Genomic DNA, 15387 nt, shown 5'->3' with positions numbered 1-15387 from the left:
TGGAATCTAAAATATGACACAAATGAACCTATTTACAAAGCAGAAACAGAATCACAGATATAGAGGTCGGACTACTGGTTGCTATGGGCAGGGGGAGAGGGATGGACTGGGAATTTGGGGTTGATAGATGGAAACTATTACATTTAGAATGGATAAACAACAAGGTCTTACTGTATAGCACAGGGAACTATATTCTATATCCTGTGATAAACTGTCATGGAAAGGAATATGAAAAAGAATGTATATATGTAAAACTGAATCACTTTGCTATACAGCAGAAATTAACACAACACTATATACTTCAATAAAATTTTTTTAAAAAGAAACAAAACACTCAAATAGCCTTAATTAAAGAAATCAAATCAATAATACTCAATCAAAAACTTGCACACAAAGAAAACTACAAACCCAAAGGCATTCAGTGGTGAACTGTTTGAAAGAAGTTACACAAACTCGGACTTCCCTGGTGGTCCAGTGGTTAAGACTCCACACTCCCAATGCAGGGGCCAGGGTTCAATCCCTGGTCAGGGAACTAGATCCCACACGCCGCAACTAAGACCCAGTGCACCCAAATCAATAAATAAAAAAAAAAAAATTTAAATAAAGGAAGATAAACAAGTGGAGAGATACATATCATGGTCAAGGACTGGGAAACTCAACATTGCTCAAAATGTCCATTTTCTGTAGCAGGCCTTTTTTGGGGGGTGGGGGAGTTGACAAGCTGATTTTTAAATTTGTATGCAAAGAACCCAGAATAGTCAAAAAAAGCAAAACTAAAATATAAAAAGGTAGAAAACTCACCAATTTCAAGACAATCTGGTACTTGTATAAATATAAGACATATAGATCAATGGAATAAGGCAGAGTCCAGAAACAGACTGAACATAGATGAAATTCGTAAGGAAAAATGGACACTGATTGACCTTCTACTTCATACCATACAAGAATACTAACTCAAAATGCATCATAATGCCAACTGCAAAAAGCGCTAAAGCTCTAAAACTAAGAGAAAACCTCAAAAAAATATCTTGACACTAAGGTATGTCCCGATTTCTTAGGAAAAAACATACTAGAAAAAACTGATAGATTAGACTTCAACAAAATTAAAATTTGCTATTCTTTAAAATACAGTGCCAAACAAATGGAAAGGCAAGCTACACATCAGAAGAAAATAGTCACAGCCCATTATATATCTAGTCATCAGGGAAATGCACATTAAACCCACAATGAGTTACCACATCACACACAACAGAATCAGTAAAATGAAAAACTGGGTAAAAGTAAAATTAACAGATGTCGGGAAAGATATGGAGTAACTGGACTGTTCATGTGTTGCCGGTAGGAGAATAAAGGTCACCGCTGCTTAGAAAACAAGTCAATGTCAATCGTGCTCTCACGCACGACCCAGCGATTCCTGAGAGAAATGAAAAGACATCCACGAAAACATCCGTGCAAGTGTTTACAGCTGCTCTATTCTCAACAGCCCCAAACTGGAGGCAACATACAAGTCTACCAACTAGCAGACAAAAAAACTGTCATATATTTTTGCACTGGAATCCAATGCAGACCCCCTCCCCTAAAAGGAACGAAGAACTGATACAAATAGCAGTGTCAGTATCACACAGACCCTGTGCTTCCTCAAAGAAGCTGGACACGCAGAACCCACACTGCATGATCCCAGCCACACACACACGAAATTCTAGAATAAGGCAAAACAATCTGCATCAATAAAAATCAGGTCACTGCGTGGGGTGCAGTGGGGTTTTGGGGGTGTGGGGAGGTTAGATTTAGTGCAAAGGGCACTTTCTGAGGAGATGGAAATGTATTATCTTGAGCAGCATGGTGACCGAGTTTGTGTAATTAGAAATAGGAACCTATTTAATTTTCTAAAAACAGGGGCAAACTATGGCTCATGGGCCAAAGCTGGCCTGAATGTCTGTCTTTAGCCTGTAAGCTAAGAATGTGAAAATCATTCTTTTTTAACGGTTGGAAGAAAAAAGAAATCAAAAGAATACTATTTTATGACAAGAGAAAATGATATAAAATTCAAATTCCAGATTATGAAAATCTAATAAAACACAGCCACAATCAGTCACGAAGCACTGCTCTGGCCACTTTTGCACTGGGATGGCAGAGGGGAGTAGTTTAGACCATGTCACCCACACAAAGCCTAAAATGGTTATTCTCCGGCCCTTTGCAGAAGTCTGCTAACCCCAGTTCTGAGACGTGCAAACCGCAACATTTAAGACATTGGCAGTAGCCTGGGTCAATATCCACTTCCTACTCCACACACGTAGATGTTTCTGGTATTTACTAAAAGCTCAAGACTGTTCTAAGGCTGTCATGAGTGAACTCATTTAATTTCACAATAAATTTAGTAATAGGTATGGTTATCATTCCCATTTTACAGATGAGGCGAGTAACGCACTAAGAGATTAAGGAACTTTCTTAGCTCCACATAACAGGTAAGCCTTAGAACCAAGAAAGGCAAGCATTCATCTGTCCAAAATCCTCTTTCTTTAGGGTGGGATGAAAATAAAACTTCAGAGAATACCGAGCACAAATTCACTCTAAATGTACGTGGATACCACTGGAGGGACAGAATAGCAATCACTTTAGGCAATTCCTTTCAATGAAAAGTAAAATTCACTGTGATGTTTTCTTGTCTGAGTGATCACTGCGTAGGTGTATTCAGTTTGTACAAATTCACTGAGCTGTATGATTAAGCAATATGCCCTTTTCTGTGTGTATTATAATATATCGACAAAAACAAGTTTTTAAAGGGCTGAAGCCTGAGCCTCACTTCAGACCAATTAGTTCAACTTGGATCAATCAGACCCCAAACTTACTTGCCCATTCAGAAGTTTTTTTATTTCATGTATACTTAGCTGTTTTTAACACAATTTACAGATTATGTTTTCAGCAATGCTCTGACACCTCACAGGTATGATATGAAAAAGGGTGGAACCATCACTTGCCTCCCTGGCCCAGCACAGAACAGCAGGACCAACACTGCCACCCGCTGTCCCCAGGAAAGGGCGACGAGCTCGGAGGGCACCAGGATACCCCCACCAAAGGGGGTTGACGGGCCCCCCACTAATTCTGCTTCTGTCCATCTGAGACTCACAGTTTCCTTCAAAAGCAAAAAAGTCACAGAAGCAGCTGCCTGTAAAAGGAAGGGGTAAAAACTCTTCTCTCCTCCCGGTTACAACAGCATCTGAAATTTTATGACATTTATTTAACTAGGGTCATTTTTTTGTTTTTTTAAAATAAATTAACCTCTCGTTTCAAAAGAAATCATTTAGGAGTAACTGACACAGTGTGTCATAAGGAAGAAACTAGTGTTAAGAGGCCTGCCATCAGCACTGGGGAGGGCGGGCAGCTCTGCACCGTACCCAGAAGCAGAAGGGCTGGGGGAAGACATAGAAGACAGGGTGACACGGTTGTCTGCGGGTGTCTGACGAGCCAGCACAGCTTGATGAGACAGACACATTCTGAAATATTAAATGCTATTTGCACCTCTAGCTACACACGTGTGAAAAAGCAAACTGTCCAGAACAGCCCACCTGGCACCCCATCTTAAGAACGCGTTGGGTTTCTGCTCTATACTACTTTAGGCGATGCTTTAAAACTTTTTTTTTTAATTTTTTTTTTTATTTTTGGTCGCATCGGGTCTTCGTCGCTTCGCGCGGGCTTTCTCTAGTTGCAGCGAGCGGGGGCTACTCTTTGTTGCGGTGCGCGGACTCCTCATTGCGGTGGCTTCTCTTGTTGCGGAGCACGGGCTCTAGGCACGCGGGCTTCAGTAGTTGTGGCACGTGGGCTCAGTAGTTGTGGTTTGCGGGCTCTAGAGCACAGACTCAATAATTGTGGCACGCGGGCTTAGGTGCTCCACGGCATGGGGGATCTTGCCCGACCAGGGATTGAACCTGTGTCCCCTGCATTGGCAGGCGGATTCTTAACCACTGCACCACCAGGGAAGCCCAGAATTTATTTTTTTATACTGCTAAAATCATTAATTTTATGTAAAGACGACAGAAAACAAAGAGTCAGAGTTAGAGACTCAAACTGCAGATTCTATGAGGGATGAAGATCTGGGCTCCTGATCTCTCAATTCTCTGTAGGGATTATTCATCTTCTAACCAGCTACCTAAGTCTCTGGATGTTTCCTTCCCTGTAAAACAGGACCCGGTTAGCCTTTGAGGGGATCTCCCTCTACCTCTTCTTCATAGCCTCACAAGAAGACTGAGGAAATGAAATGTGCCAAAGTGAAAGTAGATGAGTGATGGGAGAAGCCTGCGTCTAAGCTAAGAATATCCTGTAGAACACCCGTTATCTTCAAACTAATTGTTTTTCTATGGGAGATATTATCAATGTAAGTAGATTTATAGTGGAGGCTAATGGTAAATATGGGAGAAAATTAAACTAGGAACAAGTTAGTTATAGCCATTTACTGAAACAAAAGGGAAAATCAAAACCTCTTGTTGACAATTCATTTATATAGGACCACATGTGACTATCCAAAAATCAACTGGTTCTTGTCCAAAAGCCTAGGAAAAAAGAGAACTTACGATACGTTGTTAATAACTAAGTACACGTGATTAGATGCAGCATAAGCCTCCCCACCAATATGCAGTTTTCCTCTGGAGAAGACAGTCACTATTAACAAGCAAAAGCATGTGCAACAGGCCCCCTGGGGTTCACAGCATGTGCTGGGCTCTCCCAAGTGGGGCACAGCCCATCTGGGGCTCGCTTCTGGTCACAAAACTGGGCAGGCGAGGGTACTCCCGCGAGCACGCCACGTCAAGAGAGGAGACACAGCGGGGCCGAGAGGGCCGCATGGAAACAAAGACCTGGGCCCTACAGCTGCCAGGGAGACTCTGCCAGCAGCCTGAAGGACCCTGTGTCCCTCCCCAGCTAGGCCTCCAGACACGCCGAGCGGGGCCCCTGACAAGCCACGTGCAGACCCACAAAACCGACCGATACCAAATGCAGTTTCAGCTCTTCGGCCTGTGAACTGCGCTAAGCAGCCACAGGAAACAAACATAGGCCCTCCCGAGGGCGGGCCTGCGGTGGCCACGGTCCCAGCAGCATGGCCGGGACATCAGATTCCTGACCCACGGAAACTGATGTTTAAAGCTGCTAAGTTTTAGGGTAATTTGTTACATAGCAGTAGATGACGAATACAGCATGAAACAGGCAGAAGCACAAACACGAAAAGGAAGGGGGATGATAACCTAGAACAACAAGAGAATCAACTTTAAAAAATCAAGGTCAATAAACTGGGCAGATTCAAGATGCAAACACAGGAATATGTTAGGAATATATCACATTCTACACTTGGAAGTACTTGTACGGTGTGTGAGTATCACTCAACTCTTAGCAGCAACACAAGTTACAGTAACCCAGGAACGGATCTGACCTACATGAACAAAGCTACAACTTTTTACTGAGCAACATCAGGACTTTTTTTTTTTTTAATATATTTATTTATTTATTTTTGGCTTTGTTGGGTCTTCGTTGCAGTGCGCAGGCTTCTCATCGCAGAGGCTTCTCTTGTGGAGCACGGGCTCTAGGCCTGTGGGCTTCAGTAGTTGTGGTGCAAGGGCTTAGTTGCTCCGCAGCATGTGGGATCTTCCCGGACCGGGGCACGAACCCGTGTCCCTTGCATCAGCAGGCGGACACTGCCACCAGGGAAGCCCGGCAAGCAGATTCTTAACCACTGTGCCACCAGGGGAGTCCCACAACATAAGGACTTTAATCAAAATAAGGAGATTCCTTATGGAATATGACAAGATTGTATCACTTTCTGGAAGAACTAACAAGCAGGATTAGTTAAGAGCAATGGTATCAGAGCCAAAAGAGACTGGCAGGTACAGCCAGGAAGAGCCGAGTGGATTCTCACGTGTCAAAAACCTGGTGAAATGTCAAATAGACACCACATGCCAACAGGGAAGGGAAGCTCTACTCCATAGATGGTATGAGCCAACTCTAGCTATTCAGACCTTCAACCGCAGCCTGGCCCCCATCCCCACCATCACACAGAAGGCAGGCGTGCGACACCTGCCCCGCAAATTTTAAATGGGCGTTTCTTGTGCTTGATCATCAACCAACACACCCATGGAAGACACGGCCTAAGTATGTAACAGGAAATTCAAGTCCACAAACCACGAATGTGCGCAGTAAGGCTGGAGAGACAGCCTGTCAGGCAGGAGACTCCAGGTCATCACGTTCACCCCCTAACAGGCCTTCATGATGGGCTCGCCTCTGCCCTCACTCGCCCCTTCCTGGTCCCCCGCCCTCCCTGCCCTCAGGATCACACCCCCGAACTCGCTGCTCAGCCTACAAGGCCTACGAGGCTCCTACTCCTGTTGTGCTGTGGCCGCAGGATTCCTCGAATGGCTGTGCTTGTCGGAGACAGCAGGGAAAGAAGGCGAGCAGGTGGGCCAAGCAAGCCCCACAGATGCAGTGTGACAACCAGCCTCTGTGTCGAGAGCCACCAGGCAGGCTGGGGCCCTGTTTTCCCTCCAGCTGATCAGTGTCTTAGATGCTTTCTAAAAGCTACAAACTGGGTTTCAACATGAAGTCGCATTTTAGATGCTGGTGACGAACCAGAATTTAACACTCAGGGGCTAATAAGACTTTGGACTTTGCAGCTCAAATGAATCACATCTCTGAAACACATGGGACCTTCTGCTCTGCAACCCCTAGCCTCTGCTCCAGGGTGTCGAACCCCAGACACCCACCTTCCTACCTGCAATTTCGGGGGGGGGTCCGTCCTTCCTCCACTCACCCTCTTAATGGGCTCTGTAATATAAGGGCACTGGCTCAGGAAGCACCCCATGACAGCTCGGTCCACGGCCCCTTCTCACACAGGCCACGTGCTCTGTGGATGTCACAGCGCTTGCCATGGCAACTGCACACACTCTGCAGTGGGGCCCAGGACCGAGGGTCCCGAGGGCATCTGCCCTCCAGCACCCTGGCCAGAGCGAGGTGAGGCAAACAGACCCCCTCGGACACTGATGGTCATGGGTGAAATGGAGCAACCCCTGGGGTGAGCGGCCTGGAAATTTATTTTTTGAATCTTAAGTGGGCATTTCTTTTTACGGAGTGACTATACTTGCAGAAATTTAAGAGTATGATTCACTAAGGTGTGCAAACTTTTATGTCCAAGGCTATGTAATATAACATGTTTATAACAGTTAAAAGCTGGGCACAAACGTCCATCTATTAAATCGGAGTATTTGACAATCCCATTTAAAGAAAAAAGTGGTTATAAGAAAAATTATCATTGTGAGAAAAAAATGGAAGATATGAAAAAGTGAAATTATATACAGAGTATGACTACAACTGCTTAAAAACCACACAGACTCCCAAGTTACATCTCAAAAAGAAAATGGGAGAAAACATACTAAACCCCTTGTCATGGTGTTTAAGTGGTAAGATGGCATATTTCTTTCTACTCTTTGTTTAGCACAACAGCCTAGACGCCCTGGGGACAGTCAGTACACTCGTGGAGAATGCAGGAGACGACGACTACAGCATGAAACAGGCAGAAGTACACACACAGAAAGGAAGAGGGATGATCGCTCACACACACACGCGCGCGCGCGCGAACGCCGAGCTCCGCGCTCAATGCAGGAGCAGCTCGTCAACCCCTCATTCACCTTGTTACCACACGTCTACCCCCAGCCCTGACAAGCGTCCAGGAGTGGATCTACTAGCAGAGAAATATTTCAGACACTGTCTTTTTTTTAAACCGTGGCACCCCAGCCTCCTGCCTGCACGGGGAGCCCCGTCCTGTCTCAGCTTCCCGGGAGCTGGCCTCACAGTCCAACTGTGTGGAAACGTAGTAGCAAGAGAACGTCCATCAACTCTATCAAAACAAGGGATGAGGCCTTATCGGGAAGACCCTTTATTTGCTGACAGAGATGAAATCTTGCTCCAAATGTCTACACATCTCAATGCACCAGACAGCTGTGTACTTGGCAGCTATGGCGTGCGGGGGCCCAGAAGCTCCACGCTAGAAATGATGCTAGAGATACGTTCAGTAGATTACTCCTTTCTGCCCGTGGACGCAGCCGAGTAAGCATCGTTGACGTCTCCCCGCCCCGCACTGCCATCACGTCTAAGTCAGGGTCTCCCAAAGAGCTGCACAGCTGCAGAAGCTCTTCGTCGGAGGTTTGAGCCTTGAAACAAGCGACGCGAGCCTGAGGAGGCATCCTGAGCGGCGGGGAGTGCGCACAGACTGTGTGGCGACGAGAGATCCAAGCACCAGGCACTCCAGAGGCTTCAGGGTTGTCACACACGCCACTGTGGAGGATGTGGGTGCGGCCATGAAAGCAAGGCCACACGAGGTGGATGGGAGAGTTGTGGAACCCAAGAGGGCCGTCTCAAGAGAAGATTCTCAAAGACCTGGTGCCCACTTAAGTGTGAAAAAGATTTTTGTTGGTGGCATTAAAGAAGACACTGAAGAACATCATCTAAGAGATTATTTTGAACAGTATGGGAAAACTGAAGTGATTAAAATCATGACTGATCGAGGCAGTGGCAAGAAGTGAGGCTTTGCTTTCGTAACCTTTGATGACCATGACTCTGTAGACAAGACTGTCATTCAGAAATACCACACTGTGAATGGCCACAACTGTGAAGTAAGGAAAGCCCTATCTGAGCAAGAGATGGCTAGTGCCTCATCCAGCCAAAGAGGCCGAAGTGGTTCTGGAAACTTTGGTGGTGGTCGTGGAGGGGGGTTTTGGTGGGAATGACAACTTTGGTCGTGGAGGAGACTTCAGTGGTCGAGGTGGCTTTGGTGGCAGCTGCGGTGGCGGGGGATATGGTGGCGGGGGATATGGTGGCGGGGGATATGGTGGCGGGGGATATGGTGGCAGTGGATATGGTGGCGGGGGATATGGTGGCGGGGGATATGGTGGCGGGGGATATGGTGGCAGTGGATATGGTGGCGGGGGATATGGTGGCAGTGGATATGGTGGCAGTGGATATGGTGGCAGTGGATATGGTGGCGGGGGATATGGTGGCAGTGGATATGGTGGCAGTGGATATGGTGGCAGTGGATATGGTGGCGGGGGATATGGTGGCAGTGGATATGGTGACAGTGGATATGGTGGCGGGGGATATGGTGGCAGTGGATATGGTGGCGGGGGATATGGTGGCAGTGGGGATGGCTATAATGGGTTTGGTAATGATGGAAGCAATTTTGGAGGTGGTGGAAGCTTCAATGATTTTGGCAGTTATAATAATCAATCTTCAAATTTTGGACCCATGACAGGAGGAAACTTTGGAGGCAGAAGTTCTGGCCCCTAGGGTGGTGGAGGTCAATAGTGTGCCAAACCCCGAAACCAAGGTGGCTGTGGTGGTTCCGGCAGCAGCAGTAGCTGTGGCAGTGGCAGAGGGTTCTGATTACTGCCAGGAAACAAAGCTTAGCAGGAGAGGAGAGCCAGAGAAGTGACAGGGAAACTACAGGTTACAACAGATCTGTGAGCTCAGCCAAGCACAGTGGTGGCAGGGCCTCGCTGCTACAAAGAAGACATGTTTTAGACAATACTCATGTGTATGGGCAAAAAAACTCGAGGACTGTTATTTGTGACTAATTGTATAACAGGTTATTTTAGTTTCTGTTCTGTAGAAAGTGTAAAGCATTCCAGCAAAGGGTTTTAATGTAGGTTTTTTTTTTTTTGCACCCATGCTGTTGACTGCTAAATGTAATAGTCTGATCATGACACTGAATAAATGTGTCTTTAAAAAAAGAGAAATGATGCCACTGTTCACATGAACAGAAGATACATACCCCAGGGGCAGAAATACGGTAAAAATCTAGTTTTAATTTGTTAGGCATCATTTTACCAATACTGAAAACAAAGATCAGAAAGAAAGCCCTACATTGAGAGAACACATTCCACACTTGAATATGGTAGCTGGTGGACCCAACAGTAAGGGATATAGATTTCTGAGAGTGAAATAAAGTCAAGAATTACAATAAAATGAAAACTCAGCTGCAGAAGGAGCCAAACACGGGACCTGGGAACCGTGTGTAAATGCTGTTACGTCTTGGCCGGTGATCTGCTCTGGTTTATTCCAGGAGACACGAAACATCACTAGGACTGGTTAATTCCTTCCCTCCGCCAGAAACGGTAAGATTGGGGTTACTCACGTGATATCCCTTCGCTGATAGCAGCCCTGAAGTAGGCAGGCGATCAGGTCACTGATAAACTCCACGTCGTCTCTGTGAAGAGCTGCTTCTAACTCCTGAGGAGGAGAAGGGAGAGGGATTGAGAGCTCAGACACAGATGCAGATTTCCTAACAGCCAGCAGCTCATCCCTTCCAGGTCGCCACCACACCACCACTGCCGTCACCGTCACGGGCCAACTGCCCTCCTTTTTGGTTTTCCAAGAGTTTACTCCCCCACTGCTCCTTACCAAGCTCCATTCCTTTCACCTGCACACACAGACACCTCTTTTTACAAGTCAATGCAGCACAGTCATAAAAGAGCTTAACTTATATTAATATACTGTTTTGCTTTCTATTACTTTGCAAGAGTGTAAAGGAGCCAATACGTAATTACTCAGAAAGTATTCATTTACTGAAGAGTTTCAGCAGGCAAGCCAACCGCAACAGCTTTCCAGAGCCACGCTACCTTGAGAAGCGGCACTAGGAAGTGAGCAATCTGTGGTCCCCACAGGCCCGGGGAGGGGCTGCCAGCGCCAAGGCCGAGCTGACATCACCTGAAGGGAAGTGAGGCGATGCCGTGCTAAGGGGCTAATCCCAGGGGAGGTGCACGTGCTGTCCTTGGGGTTTAGGCAGAGATGCCAAAGATTTAGCTTGACTTTGCACATACCCTGAACAAAGGTTCGTTGAAGAGCTACAGGGACAAAAGGTGACAGCGTGGAATTTTGGGAGATTCTATTCCCTTCTCAAGTTCCCACAGTGAACCAGTGTTTCCTGAGATGATGGAACATGCCCCAATCACCAGCTCCCGGGATGCAGAGAGGGCCCACGTCTGGTCCACCAGGATGCCGTCCACCCACCATGCAAGTCATTTCCCAAGGGTCCACTACGCTTGTGGTGTGGTCGGCTCATAACCAAAACTGCGAGGGTCTTATGAGTGGTTTGGAAAGCATGAGGTGTGCCAAATATGCAGCTTCTGTTCTGCCCACACCAAGTACCGGGCAGTGTACACAAGAGGTGGGGATCCACTTCTGCTGTAAAAATGGTAACGGTCTTTTTAAAGCTATTTTAATTGTTCCGTTTATTATTCTATGTTTAAAAGTTTCTAAGTTTGTAAACACGCACTCCGAAAACTTCACATGACAAAAAACTGCTAAACACACCAACTGATAGAAGCAAACAAAATACAAACTACCCTGAGAAGGAAAGGGCATAGACGTCTTGAAAGCCCAGGTGAGCGAAACTCAGAATTCAAAGACAAGGCCCAGCGTGAAAACCTTGTGCCTGCCCTACATACAAATTTGGTAACGATGAGCATGTCTATTACAATGGCTCTTATTCTTCTATTAGCTTACTAATTCCTTTGGGCAGAGCTCTTTTCTACATTCTACCGACCAAACATAACAAGGATTTGAACTATATTTGGTCAGAATTCATTTATTCAACAAACATTTCCGGGGCACCCAGCACTTCCCGAGCCCTGGGGAGCTGGAGTCAGTGGGGGGAGTAGACGGGACACAGCACCGCTGGGCATAGAACCGGTGCTGTGGGAGGGACGGGCACTGCTCCAGGGGCCCAACACCCGGGGTGGGGCTGCACACGGGGCAGGTGGGCCCGGCCTGCCGTGGAGAGGGTGGGACCCGCCCGGCTGCTGCGGCAGAGGGTGGAGATGAGGCCACTGCGGCTCGAGCAACAGCCCAGAGGAGACTCTGAGGGACTTAGCTGAACGAGACAGACAGCAGGAGGGGAGACACGCACATCCAGAGCCCAACAGGAGCACAGGAGGGACAGAGCAAGGGAAGATTCAGGCTCCTACTGAAGCCCAGTCACACTGGGCAAGACCCCAAAGGAAACCGCAGTAAGAGAAGAGGCTGGACCCTTGAAGCACAAAGTCCCAGGCCACCTCGTTCAATAGATTAGCCAGAATTACTGACACTAGAACCGGAAGGAAAACATCCACAAACCAATGATGGGAATGTGTCATGAACCAAGAATTATGAAATACAACCTGTGAATCTGAGGTTTAAAAAAGGAAAGAAAAAACTGTTGCACTGTACTTTCTGCTGGCCTCAGAACCCAGGCTTCATTGGTGATTCAACCACTGTTTTCTTTTTTAATATTGATTTGTTTATTTGGTTGTGCCGGGTCTTAATTGCGGCATGCATGTGGGATCTAGTTCCCTAACCAGGGATCGAACTGAGGCCCCCTGCATTGGGCGTGCAGAGTCCCTTCCACTGCGCCACCAGGGAAGTCCCCAACCATTGTTTTCTTAACATTATCAGCAGAAAGTGAAGACTAACACCCCTATCTACATTTGAAAAAATTATTAGATGACCTGTTCTGTCCAACTCTGGCAGAGTCTAAATGGCACTGGTGAAAACCTACCCCCAGTGAACCTGGGCTTGCCTTCCTGGCACAACCATAGTCTAGGGAGCCACTGGGAAGGCGGTTACATACGAGGCTGTGCATCGGGGATGCTGAATCAGCTCTTCCAAGGGCAACTGGACAGGCTTGAAATGTCTCTCAAATGAGTACTGAGAAGGGCTCTGATATCATGAATGCAATCCCACCCCCTGCCTCCCATTTCACCCATGGGATACGGTGACTCACAAACAGTAACTCACAAAATATACAATTGCTTTTCATATGTATTTCTATGATATTATGCTTCATAAATCAGAAGCTACCTAGAAAACAAAGCACAATAGATGCAGGCCCCTGGGAACCTGTGAGGTGCACTTGCCCCTGTAGCCCGGCAGGGCCTGGCCCACACGAGTGGTGGGCAGCCCGAGGAAGAGGGCACTGCCCCGCGCAGCCCGCTGTCCTCCCCTGCAGCTGCCGCATGGCGACCAGAGCGCCGGGCGCAGCCTCGGCGCCCACGGCCCTCGGCCTAATGTTACAGAGACAGCAGAGGAGACACAGGAGAGCAATTTCAATCCCGCTGAACAAGAAAAAGGGCCGGCTTATCGGTTAAAATGTTTTCACTTCAATGGATAGAGTTTCAGATTTGCAAGGTGAAAACGTTTTGGAGCTGATTCAGAACAATGTGAATATACTTAACACTCCTGAATTGTGCACTTAAAACGATGCTAAATTTTGTGTCTTTTACCACAATTTATTATAGGAAGAAAAAACTTTATCACATTAAAAGTTCCCCTGTGCAGGGGTTGTTGTGATGATTTAAATGAGGCAATGCTTATAAAAGCCAGACCAGCCTGGCACACAGCAAATGCTCTATAGCATGTGAGCACAGCAATTATCTCATCTTCCTTAAGTGGTGGTGTGTAGAAAAAAGCAGACTGAAGAGATAGAAAGCGGTCTTTTCAAAATTCAGGTTTCTGAACAACAGAAATTCAAACTCTTAATACACGGCCTGTGTGCATGAGCCAATAAAACCATCTCCAGATCCAGTTATTCAAAGCCTTACCACATACGCCTTCAGCCGGGAGCCTGAGGCTTAGGCTAAGGCAACGAGAAATAAACACCCTTCAAGCGCCCCACCCCCACTTTCCTCCTCCCCTTTTGTATTTCCTTTTCACTGTGGGCACTGAGCTGTGAGGACAGAAATCTGAACTTTGCCAAGATGCTCTGGGGCGGGGGCGGGGGGTTGTGGTGATCAGCAAATCAGCCGAGAAGGGACACGAGAAGGGCTCCTGGGCTCCCGCTCTTCAGAGGGGCCGGAGGGAGAACAGGGCTCGCCCTCCGTGCAGCTGGCCGCACAGCTCATTAGGGACGGGCCTGTTCAGCACCGGCACACGGCCCTGCCCTCGGGACCCAGCGGTGGCTGCTGGGAAAAGAACCCCAGGGAGAGCCAGGGAGGGAAAGGGGGCCCTTAGCCTATGTCGTGGAAACTCTTCGCCACAAACAGGGACAATGTCCAGAAGAGACAGCCAAGTGCAGCACAGGGAACACAACTAACTCCTTCGACGCACGGCCACCACTTAGCACCTGTTCTCAAATGTCACCGCAGGGACTTTCTACTCTTTGATCTGCTCCTGAGCGCCGTACAAGTCTTCTTTAATCTTTTGCGAAAGAAGGTGGTAAAGAGAGAACAACTTTCTTTCCTTCAACTTCCAAGGAAGGATGAAGATCACAGAGCTGCACCCTCCGGGCACAAAGATCCTGCTGAGTGTACCTAAGGAGGGAAAAAGGGCTAAGGAAAACAGCCATATGTGCTGTATTTGATTTCAGAAGGTTACGAGTCTTTCTCACCTGCACAGGAACCAACTGCAAGGCAGTAGGGGTCACAGTCAAAGGCGGGGGCTTCTGCGTGGGCCCCAGAACTGCACTCACACAAAGGAGATGCACAGCAGGCCCTCCGAGGACCATCCCAGCTGCTCTCCATGAGACCGCCTGGGGAGCGGGCTCAGCCTCCAGAAGGCCTCCCTGGCTCTGGCCGCTGATGCTTTCTAACGTGATATAAATTAATTTAATCCCAAAGGCTGCCCGGGCCAATTCAAACCGTGCGGTATACATCAGCCCAAGCGGGTTACCGCTGAGGATCCCCGAAGTGCTACCCCAACGTCCTCCCCGTGGCCGGCAGCTCTGCACCGCGGCTTCGCTGCAGACACACCTTCCTCTCGGCAGCCCACAACATGGCTGTCACTGGCTGTGATGCTGGGGAACAACAGAAAGGAAACCACATAGCTCCCCTCAGATAGGACTGCTACCCTAGAATATTAGATTACTGCAAAATACTTATCAAAGCAATAAATGTGTAAACCTACAAGAAATGGATTTTCTAAAAAGGTATACATTACCAAAACTGGCTCCAGAAATTTTTAAAAAGGCTCAGAACTTTCATGGATCTTCTCCCACAAGAAAGCCCCCACGATACACAAATAATTCCTGAGCACTGAAGAGATGGAAGCTTCGCAACACGTCCACAAAGCTGGTGCTGGATGAGCAGGGCCCTGCGGCCCCTACAAGCCTCAGACCCAGGTCGGCGTATGGACGTCATCGCAGAGACTGTGCCCCTCGGGCCCCACGGCGCATGGACGTGGCACAGCTTCCTAGAAAGCCGGGTTTACTCTGATTGTTTTGTTTTCATCGTTGTTGCTTGTTGTTTCGAAAGATTTTTTTAACTGAAACAGGAGACTTCATCAGACAAGTTATGCCAAAGCTACTTCAGACGGTAGAGCTCTAGACCCCTGAGGTTAAGCAACCCTACTCCCTGCTCACCACTGGACTGGCTGGAAATTATTTTA

At 47.5% G+C, this 15387-nt stretch overlaps 2 protein-coding genes across 5 annotated transcripts in view; one reads left to right on the top strand and one right to left on the bottom strand.

The window, feature by feature from the left end:
* LOC132528589 (chromatin remodeling regulator CECR2) overlaps positions 1–15387 on the bottom strand; it is a 154830-nt gene that overhangs the window by 54048 nt on the left and 85395 nt on the right. For all 4 annotated transcript variants that reach the window (XM_060164455.1, XM_060164453.1, XM_060164456.1 and 1 more), the window contains exon 2: positions 10166–10260. In XM_060164455.1, coding sequence (XP_060020438.1) covers positions 10166–10260 — 95 coding nt within the window. The remainder of the gene's footprint in view (positions 1–10165; positions 10261–15387) is intronic.
* On the top strand, positions 7992–9318 carry LOC132529222 (heterogeneous nuclear ribonucleoprotein A1-like). The gene is given in 4 exon segments (XM_060165527.1): positions 7992–7996; positions 8147–8746; positions 8886–9163; positions 9218–9318. Coding segments are annotated over 4 exon segments (984 nt in total).

Source organism: Lagenorhynchus albirostris, chromosome 11 (assembly GCF_949774975.1).
Source record: "Lagenorhynchus albirostris chromosome 11, mLagAlb1.1, whole genome shotgun sequence".
Taxonomy (NCBI): domain Eukaryota; kingdom Metazoa; phylum Chordata; class Mammalia; order Artiodactyla; family Delphinidae; genus Lagenorhynchus; species Lagenorhynchus albirostris.
This window is presented reverse-complemented; position numbering and strand designations above follow the sequence as displayed.